Source organism: Nanorana parkeri, unplaced genomic scaffold (genome assembly GCF_000935625.1).
Source record: "Nanorana parkeri isolate BGI_ZX_2015 unplaced genomic scaffold, ASM93562v1 scaffold96, whole genome shotgun sequence".
NCBI lineage: Eukaryota > Metazoa > Chordata > Amphibia > Anura > Dicroglossidae > Nanorana > Nanorana parkeri.
The window spans coordinates 2,192,104-2,203,134 of record NW_017306364.1 but is presented as its reverse complement, the minus strand read 5'-3'; the positions used below and the strand labels follow the sequence as shown (position 1 = coordinate 2,203,134).

The window sequence follows — 11,031 nt, the reverse complement described above, 5'->3', positions numbered from 1 at the left end:
TCTTTTCATTATAGGATGTGGGGGGGGGGGGGGGGGGGGGTCTAAAATGTCCTGGGCTCTGAGGAAGTGGGTTGAATGATGCTTTCCATCAGACTGAAGACATCTAGTGGCAGAAAAAACTACTGCAGGGTAAATCTCTGGATTGAAAGTGAATATTGCAGCATTTTGTTGTTTTATCTTTCAATGAGCTATTCAATTTAATCTCATCATTTTTGACCAAGGTTCTGTGTTACATTATTGCAATGTCCTCCAGCTCTCTTTGGTGCATATTGTTGAAAATACAAATCTTAAACATAAATAAAACTGACACAAAATAAGCATTGTAAAATAACTGTAATCACAAATGTTTTTTTTCCTCTGAGTGAGCTGCAATTTTCTTAAAAGCCTTTGAAGGACAACTGAGGCAAAACCTCTCTGCAAAAAAATAACCGACACAGAAAATAACTTTGTAACCTCAGTGTTCCCGGCTACAATCAGTTCAGAAGAAATGTACTTTTCCCATCAAGTGGCATATTTATTAGGCGTTCACATACCTTCTTGTATTACTGCTGGGCCAGGATAAGAGGCACACGGGCACTGTCACCTGCCAGATCCATTGGCGATGTCCCCTCGCCGGTGCAAGCATTGAACATGGGCAGCGTGGAGAGTGGTCGTGGAAAGTCACGAGAGGCGGCCATCTTCCGAAGCTCTTCCGTGTTGGAGAAGATGGACTGTTGGTGGACCAACTGAAGCCTGTGAAACAAAAGCAGTTGTGTTGCATTATCATTGTACACTTGACCAGTGAAACGTCTTGAAGAAAAATACAGCAAATCCAGTTGCCTTGACTAATTTTTAACAGATATTCTGGGTATGAGGGAACACATGACTCTCTCCTGTCCCTACAACAATGCAATGCTGGGTGCAGAAGTGACCAGTCACCAGGCCTGAAAACTGTTTACAGGGGCAAGGTCCTTAGGCCTGTGCGCTGCAACCAGATTGACTCAGAGGTTATACAGACTGGGCATGCTATTATATGGAACTGTTATGTGAAAAGAAGAGAGAATAATTTTTTTCTGAAAGGACACTGGGTTATGAGGTTAGTTCAAATGTAGAATAATGCAGAATTCGGTGATCCATTCCACGTAGATAATCCTTTTGTAGTACAAAATTACTCCTCTTCAGGGCTGAATTTCCCACAAGGCCCAAGCCTCAGGGCAGCTGGGGTGTGGAATTCTTATCTCCCAACAGCCGGGTAGTTGTTTTCTACATTTAGCCCTGCTTTGGGCAAGCAGGGCTCAATACACAGCGGGGAAGCTGCCGCTTGTTTTGTACAAGTGATCTTGGTGAATCTACCAAGGGCAGAACTCAGAGACAGGAAATATTGATGAAATGAGAACTTGTGTGAGGGGTGACCCGTCAACAGTATTGGGAGTTCTAGCGGCCATAGTCCACCACTGCCAACATTCACTGAAAGCCAAAGTTGCAGTGCAGATGTGCACTGCTGAGAATGTTATATTGATAGGCATAAGCAAAACACTATATCAGCACAACGTGCACATGCAATGCAAAAGCAGAACACATAGGCTTCAGAACTTACTCAGCTGTATTGTCGTCTCTCTTCTCTCTTAAGGCAAAAAAAAAATAGTGTGACCTCTATCAATAAATCAAACATACATGATGATGAATGAGTCAATGTCCTAAATATTCTGTACTTAATTAGAGATGAGGTTCGGATTTGGGCCAACCTTGGTTTTGCTACAAATCTGCCAGATTCAGATTCACATGTGCCTGGCGGTTACGCACGAAGCGGCCAACCAACCCAACCACATGAAGTACAAAAGTCTTTCACGGTTATAAATATGTGGCCAAAGAGCGATGTCACTGAGGCCATCGTTGTTCTGTAACACCACATCCAGCTTTAAGGCAACACCTAAATCTGTCATAAAAAAGGATCTGTGTATTTTCCACGATGCTCTATTCATAATAATACATAAAATGCATTCAATACGAGCAGAGGAAACAGGACCTACACAGGAGTTCTATGCACAAACCCACAGTAACTGATAAGAATTTGCTTTGCTGGATTCAGGAGCGCACAATATCCATGTGATACTTACACCCCCTCTCTACGGCAGCACATGATATAAGAGAGCAGTGCACACAGCAGAAGGGCGATGAGGGTGGGAAGTAGAAAGGTGAGAAGGTAATCAGGGATGTAGTTGGTTTCCTCCAGGGTGTCAGGAGGTGGATTAAAGTCTCCTTCAAAATCCAGGGCTTTATAGATACGAGGAGTGGGAGACGGATCCAATTCATCAACCTGTGAATGTGAAAAAGGAGCGTCATCTTCCCTGTCTGGAGGGGGGGGGGGGGGGGGTTCGCAATTAAAACAAAAACCATACAAGAACAAGGTACTTAATAAAATATAACTTATTAAAGGGGACCAACCAGGATGGAAATATGGAAGCTGCCATTGTAGATTCGGAGGGTACAAGGTCACTGACCCGGAGAGAACATTCAGCCAAAGTCAAGACTCCTGAGCTCTATACTTAATTCAGGTCATTGACTCAACTGGCTTGTGCTGATGCCATATGCACAAGCAAATCCTACTGGCACACTATGTATTGTACTTACCAAGGCCAGAGTTCATGGAACATTTATTGGGACCGCAATCTCTGTGAACACACATGTACACGCTATAAAGAAAACATGCAGAATTAACTGATAAGCGTGATTTGCTAGGAAATGTACGTGATATTGTCATCTCTGAGCCTGACCCTCAGTCCAGGAAGTAGATTGCAATCCTGGATGATGCCTAAGCAAAGATGGTTCAGTCCTTCTTTATGGAAAAGCAGATAAAAAAAGCAGATAAAGGCATTGTTGGGGGGAGGGGGCTACATTGATCTTTTAGAGACACCTGGACATCTTAAACTAAGGGATGTATTTCTAAAAAATATATAGTGGAGCCATTTGTCCTGAAAAAACTGAATGCCCACTTATTCTGTGCGAATGGAGACAAAATCAAATGTTATTAGTTATATTTTCTTTCCAGGTCGAATGTAATATGTGGATAATACCACATTGTGGTGAATGGGGGGCAAAATCAAATGTTATTATATTTTCTTTCCAGGTTGAATGTAATATGAAGAAAATACCTCATTATGGCCATTAGATGAAGCTAAGGAGCACAAGAGAGAAGTGTTTATCTCCTATATGATCCTTGGCTCCATCGAGTGGCCATAATGTGGAATTTACCTGATTCCTCCTAATCTTATGAATGAATTACATTCAACCTGGAAAGTAAATATTCTGATCACATTTGTTTTTTCCTCCTTTCACACAGAACAAATGAGCATGCAGTTTTACAGGATGATGACACCCCTAAAACATTACTTGGCATGCTGCACCTAAGATATATCTGATGACAGGTTGGCCATATATTTGGAAATGTCACCATCACAGGGCCGTTGAAGACATAAATAGGTGTTTTCAACAGGTAACAACAAAGCTGAAATATTCCGGTGCAGAGTTGTAGGACAAGGTCCTTTTGCAGCCTAGGCACACATGCCAAGGTACGCTCCCCCAATCTGTGGATCCTAAACATACAGCACCAGGAAAATACAGGGTGCAGAAATGACATGACAGTTACAATTTTCCCCCTACAGACTCTGACTCGTAACCTTGGGTCCTAAAACCCTAAACTTGGCACTTAACCCTTAAGCGGTAAAATAAAGGAAGGCCACTCGCACTCTAACTTGTTTATTGACCTCTGTAGTGTCACATGATCACAGCGACGTTTCAGAACCACATGGCCAATTCTTCCGGCAAAAAGAGTTTGCCGGAAGAAGGAACCATGTGGTTCCGAAACGTCGCTATGATCATGTTACACTACAGAGGTCAATAAACATTGACCATGGATAATTAATTATAACTGGTTGACGTTAGGCATATTCTGGGCATTTGTTGTGTGTTACAGCTAATTGGGGGCTTTTTATCTGTATTCATATGAATTGTAAATTCTCATGAACTGTTATTTATTTCTTCATTTTATTTAATATATATACAATAAATTGAAATTTTTTTATACACATGTATTGGCTCTATACCTCTCTTAAACCCCTATTTATCGTTTTTTCTTCATATATATATATATACCCAGAGGGGGAGCGTTGCAATTAGCTACTGTCGAGGCAGACTCAAAAAGTTGATGTCAATAAACATTGACTTAAAGACAAGTTGGAGTGCGAGTGGCCTTCCTTTATTTTACATTGATATGCAGAGGCATCTGCTGTCACTCTGGCACCCACCCGATACTTAAGGGTACAATCCGGTCAGGAGTGCGATGGGTCCCATTTAAACATTGAACTAACCCTTAAGATGGCCTCAAATTCTAAACCTTAAAAGTCTATTTTTTTATTTCTAAGTGCATTTATGTGATTGCCTTTATATTAGGTTACCTTAAAGTCTAAATTCTGTGTGACTCAAGGGTGAATTTTTATACAAACCGAACACCCCTACAGACCATGGCAGGAAAATACCTAGTTGTGAATGCTGCTGTCAGCCTGGCTGCAAAAACATATTTGTCCACTAGATGGCTTCACAGCACAGACATTGGATCACATAGTGCCAGCCAGCATAAGCACAATGGAAAAATTGACAGCTACCAAGGTGTAGCACGTGACTTCCCAATGAACTTCTGCTGAATCTTAAAATATAATAAAGGCAATAGGGCTGAATTCAAGGATTAAAGAGAACTTGTGGGATACTGGTGTACTATCATACTAGTCATACTTGAATAGTGCAGAATGCATGCACTTCCCTTTAAATGGACAAATATCTATATGCAAATACTGAATTGGAGCTGGAAACTGACTGCAGCCAATCAGCTCATTGGGTATTCTTACAGCGGCAGGGTGGAGACCCTAAGACAAGACTATCCACATGATAACCATACAGTATATAGAATGTCCCACAATGCAAAAAAGTGGGCTTCTCTACTGTCATTTCACCCAACTGTCCCCACTTTAGAACCAAATCTCTCTGTCCCTCTTTCTTCCGTGTATGGTGTAACACTTTCAGGTATTTATTACCTCTCACAGAGATCTCTGTACTCCCCCTGACAGTGCCTCCATCTGCTTTTCTCTTCAGAAGGACATCTTTCTGCTGGCTTCCCCCAGAATCACCATCTACTTTGTGGAATAAGATGCTGGCCCAGAGTTGACACAATCATTGAAATCCTGGTGCCTGTATAGATCAGCCCTTGCTGCAACCTCTCATGTTGTGACTGGCTACAAAGTTAGACTGTACAGTCTAAGTCAGGCCTCAAAATTTCCACTCGCCCCCTCGCAATTTGCGAGTGAAAATTGCGGGGGGGGCGAGTGGAATGTCAGCGAGGGGGTGCGCCGCCGGCGGGGCCAGGGATGGGACACTACCGCCGCGGCGATCGCTCGCTTCTGTTCTCTTTCTCGGCTGCTGCAGCTACGGAGCGGCCGAGAAGGAGAAGAGAGAACAGAAGCGAACGATCACCGCGACGGTAGTGTCCCATCCTGAACTAGCTCTCTGCGATCCCTCTCTCTCCTCCCGGCAGCTTCAGCTCCGCGAAACGGGCACTCAGAGAGGCGGCTCTGATCACACCGGTTATCGCTCCCTCTCTGTCCTTCCAGCCGCTCTGAAGCTGCAGCGGTCGGGAGGAGAGAGAGGGAGCGCTGACAGGTGCGATCAGAGCCACCTCTCTGAGTGCCCGCTTCGTGGAGCTGAAGCTGCAGCAGTCGGGAGGAGAGAGAGGGATCGCTCAGCGGTGTGATCAGAGCATTATTAAAGAGCCCCCCCCCCTCCCAGTCCACATCTTTTGGACGTTATTAATCTGAGTTGCCCCACTCAGTATGCTTGTCGCTTGTGGCCATATTGAGTGGGGCACTCAAATTAATAACGTGCTGGATTAGTCTGACCCAGGGGGGACTAGGCCCAGGGGCAGGGTGGCAAATGCCCCCCGGGCCTCTCTGATACCTTTGCTAACGCCCCCCGCCGCCGCAAGCACTTCATCTCTCGGCCGCTGCAACAGCAGAGAGACCAAGAGGGGAGAGATTAAATGCTTATGGCGGCAGTGGGGGGCGTTTGCAAAGGTATCGGAGAGGCTTGGGGGGCAATTGCCACCCTGCCTCCGGGCCCACTCCGCCCCTGGATCAGACTAATCCAGCACATTATTAATCTTAATGCCCCACTCAATATGACCGCAAGCAACGGGCAAACTGAGTGGGGCAACTCAGATTAATAGGTCCGAAAGCTGTGGACTGGAAGGGGGGCCTCTTTAAGACTGCTCTGACTTTAAGACTGCGGTGGCGGGGAGAAGAGATCGGGAAGCTGGACTGCCATCGTCTGTGCCCGCTTCGATTGGGCTCCTTAGCGGCCACAGCAGTTTCCTCCGCCAACCTCAGCTGCCATTGGTGGGAGGGGAAGACTGCCGAACTGCAGTTGGCCGGCTTCTGCTGCGCGGGAGAGAGGGCACTTGGAGCCGGCTGGATGTGTAGGAAACCTCGTTGCTCCCCCACCATCACCAGAAGAAGAAGAGGTCAAAGCAACTGTAAGTCCCTGTACTTTCTTTGTGACCTCTGCATTACATACTGACCGCTGACCTCTGTACTGTGTACTGACCTCTGTACTGTGTGTCACACCCTGACCTCTGTACTGTGCGTCACACCCTGACTTCTGTACTGTGCTCACACCCTGACCTCTGTACTGTGCGTCACACCCTGACCTCTGCACTGTGCTCACATTGCTGATCTCTGCACTGCGCGTCACATTGGTGTACTGTGCGTCACACAGCTGGCCTCTGTATTCTGCATTGCACCACTGACTTCTGTACTGTGCATTTTTACTGATCTTTGTACTCTGTGTCACACCGCTGACCTGGCGGAGATAAGGCCGGGGCAGGGGTTAGGTGGGGCAACTGGTGGCAAGTAACTTTTAAGGTCTGGCTAGTAGCTTAGGACTTGAAATTTTGACCCCTGGTCTAAGTGATCGTCAGGAGAGAGAGGAGACTGAGGGATGCTGCTGAGGAGATGTTGGATGTTTTTCTGAAAATATCTCCACCCATGAAAAATGATTTTGGCTCTCTTATGCTATTAAAGTAGAAGGAAAGCCTATGTGCTAATAAAGCCTACGAATGCAGCCCACCCCCCCGCACCCTGATACAGTTTCTAATAAATGTCAGCTTAAGAACTTCAGGACAAAAGCACAAATTTACCCTTGCGGTGGGGCTACCCCCCTGCTGCAAGGGTTAAGTGCTCATTCTGTCTAGGGGGCTCAAATAAAGCAAATTTACTCACCTGATGCTTGCTCCCAAATGGGCTGCCAAACCGGACCCTGCAGCCTCTTCTCCCCCAGGCGCTGGAAGTCTAAGGACGGCGGCGTCATCATGTCTGATACCGGTCCACTGACCTGCATTAGACGCGAGGACGCCGAGGGATAATTCACAGCCAGAGCAGAGTGGGAGAGAGGTGAGTGCTGACTGCTGCAAGACTGAGGATCAGGGAGTAAATCTGCTTTATTTAAACACAGCTACCTTCTCATGTATCACTTGCCCCTCCCTTTCAGATTGTAAGCCCTCAGGGGCAGGGCCCTCCTTACCATCTTGTTTTGAATTGTATTGTGATTGTAATGTCTTCCTTATATTGTAAATGCTGTGTAAATAGTGCATATTTTTTCCTTCTGTCTAATGTTCGCTTGGACCATAAAAACTGACCTTGGTGGCCCTTTATCATTGTAACAATCTCACATATTTACAGAGCCTGTTTATTACACTTTGCTGTTATTATGTAAATGTGTACACGCTTGTTTAAAAATATCGCACACAGTCTGACACTGTGTTTCAACAAGTGGATAGATTAGGAAGCGGAGATGGCAGAACAATGATGAGAGTTGGAGGAACACTTTGTTGTGCTGGCTGTAGCACGTCGCAGATGGAGTGCGGGAAAAACTGTATCATACTTCCCAGCTCTCCTTTCACTTCCTGTCCAATAGCCAAAACAGGAAGTGGGAGGAAATTCCTCCAAAGAGAGAGAAGTCCCTAGTGGTCAGCAGGGTCACTAGAACTGGTGTCCCCATTGGAAGATTTTCCATCTATACTGGTTATGATGGCAACCCAAAATTTGGGATTTTCTGTCATTTTTAGTGATAATGGTCACCAGGGTGAATCTCCCTAATGGGGGCACAGATAGCAAATAAAACCTGCCAAACCAGCTGCTGGTAAGCCTAATATTCCCATCATAACTCAATACTGTTAGAATACACATTACTGTGTTTATAGCAATAACTCCTGCAGTATACAATTTCGGTCACTAGATGGCAGTGTTTATAAGTTCTGTTATCTATGGTATATAGTCAGTTGTATTGAAAAAGGTAGAGAATAAAGCTGCGGCTTCCTTTCTGTTCCTGAGTCAGGTTGTATCTGAACTATTTTAATTGGCATGGTGCTTTAATTCCTACTTTTACTGAACAATAACATTCTGACTGAGGTTCTGACCCAACCTTTCTTGACCTAATTAACACTTAAAATAACTTTTCAGACAGGGAACCTCTGATCAGTATTCTAGTCACTCTCCGCTCAGTTGTACTTGGAGCAATAAAGATGCACTCTTCTATACATGCTCTGCCCCTTTTGTCACCAAGACCATGGTCAAAACCATTCTGTGCTAATAGAGACTGGATGTAGCCTGCAGAGGTGGAAAGAATAGTTGCTTGTTTTTATCTTGAGCTATGGAGAGGCTCAAAATTCCTCTAAGCAGCCCCTACACTCTTTCTCTACTCTGATTTTAATATTGCCCAAGGGCCTCTTTGGTTATACATGGTGCTGTGTAACCCGACAGGGCTGTGCTACTGCCACCTGGTGGTCAAAGGTCAAAGTACAGTTTCTTATTATTGCTAACAATAGTGTGCCCGATCTATATTATTATTAGTAGTATTGTTAAAGTATAACTATGGCCTCCTCGTGTACTCTCACCGTCTTCCCTTAGTCCCCCAAATACCTGTTGATTCTGCAGGTGAAGTCCACCTACCGCAGCTTCTTGTGATGCGGGGACAACACTGCTGCACTGCTACTGAATTCAGAGCAACATTGTCCCCTCTCTAGGCTGTGCCTGCTTGCACTACAATGGGATAAAAAAAATCTTCCAGGGGACGCTGTTATCAGCATTGTCATTGCTGATTCACAACCTGTAGCTTGTCAATCAGCACCTGGCCACACCTAGTCCTGCCCAATGCATTCTGGATTGGTAGAACTGACTGTGCTGCTAAAACCCTCCCACTGTGATCTGCAGTTGCTGGGAGGGGGAGCGTGTGAGGCAGAAATTAAGAAAGATTTGGTGGACTTAAAGGTGGTAAAAGAGGTTTTTTAATCTATGCATTACATAGTAGCTAGATTTCAGACCTGTTTAGACTGCCACGCAGGAGCCTTTAGATGTAGTTTATTTATAGAAATAATAACCATCATATGTTTGCTACCACCACCGGGTGGTCATAAGTGATACCACATATATATGCTACTAGTAATATTACTATCCAAAGTGGTAGAAGCTTGTAGTACTGCTCATCTCCCAACCCACGTAAGACGCAACAGTTGTGGAAACCAAAATGCACATGCAGAGGGATGTCTGGTGCCAGAGGCGGCTCTAGAGTTTGCGAGGCCTTAGGCAATATGTTGACAAGTATGGAAGACATGTTATCTACACAGTAGATAGACCTATGCAGGTCCTGCCTGCTTCTAGCACTTTGTGATCTCCAGTTGTTACATAACTGCGGTGCAGCGTAGAAATCATTGTTTATGGCTCCCGGCACTGAAGACATTGAATCAAACAGGTGTGCAGGGGGTGTCAATGTCCAAGGGACTGGACCTAATATGTTTGCAAGTATGGGAGACTTGTGTTGTCTACACTGTAGTTAAACCTATGCAGGTACTGACTGTTTCTAGCGCTTTGTGATCTTCAGTTGTTACATAACTGCGGTGCAGCATTGAAATCATTGTTTATGGCTCCTGGCACTGAAGACATTGAATCAAACAGGTATGCAGGGGGTGTCAATGTCCAAGGGACTGGACCTAATATGTTTGCAAGTATGGGAGACTTGTGTTGTCTACACTGTAGTTAAACCTATGCAGGTACTGACTGTTTCTAGCGCTTTGTGATCTTCAGTTGTTACATAACTGCCGTGCAACATTAAAATTATTGTTTATGGCTCCTGGCACTGAAGACATTACATCAAACAGGTATGCAGGGTTGATGAACATTGTTCCCATTCCTTGTTGGCAAATGCCATGCATGCTGAATGTAAATTGTACAAGGTTTGGGTCTCAGCTTTCAAATACAGGGAAAGTGCTGCACTACGCTTTAATAAAAAAAAATTTGAATGACAAATTCCAAGGTCTGCCAGTGACTTGATAATCCGGATTGTTTTTGCATTGATCAGTGATCAGCTATAGCACAATCCTCTACATATCAAGCACTTGTACCTGGACAAATGGCTATGACATACTGCACATGTGTGCACATGGCAAATGCAATTCATCTGGTGAACCATGGTGCTATCAGTTCTACGTATGCTATCTGGTGTTCACATCTGGTAGGACATCTGCTACTTACCAATGTCACATTGCACCAGTCTATGACAAAGTCATTTGGCAAAAGTTCTTGACACAGCACCGGCTTCTGCCCTTGTTGGCACTGCTGTCGAGTCTGAAGATTCTGGGTGTCATACATGCACTCTGAGAAAGGGATAACAGATCCCACCTTTATGAAGACCCTGCAACGAAAAGAAAGAAGACTTCTGAGAGCTGTAGATATTTTTTCTTGTTTCCAGACCTCCGCTGCAAGGATGTATGACTCCAAATAGTAATATTTTACTGTAATACTTAAAGAAAGCTAGTCGGAAGACCAGCAAAACGTCTTCAAGAAAAATACAGCCACTCCAGCTGCCTTGATTTTTTTTTTTTTACAGATATACCATGACCTGGATGAATGAGAACCTTGTAAAGTGGTGGGCTGGGGTTCTTGTTAGGTAATATAT

At 44.7% G+C, this 11,031-nt stretch overlaps 1 protein-coding gene across 1 annotated transcript in view; it reads right to left on the bottom strand.

The window, feature by feature from the left end:
* Nucleotides 1-542: 542 nt before the first annotated feature.
* The window catches only part of SGCA (sarcoglycan alpha), a 27,653-nt gene continuing 17,164 nt past the window's right edge, over nucleotides 543-11,031 (bottom strand). The window contains exons 6-10 of the mRNA XM_018552737.1: nucleotides 10,595-10,767; nucleotides 6,069-6,110; nucleotides 2,097-2,253; nucleotides 1,577-1,603; nucleotides 543-732 (exon numbers count right to left, since the gene is read on the bottom strand). Of these exons, the coding sequence (XP_018408239.1) occupies nucleotides 543-732; nucleotides 1,577-1,603; nucleotides 2,097-2,253; nucleotides 6,069-6,110; nucleotides 10,595-10,767 (589 nt within the window). The remainder of the gene's footprint in view (nucleotides 733-1,576; nucleotides 1,604-2,096; nucleotides 2,254-6,068; nucleotides 6,111-10,594; nucleotides 10,768-11,031) is intronic.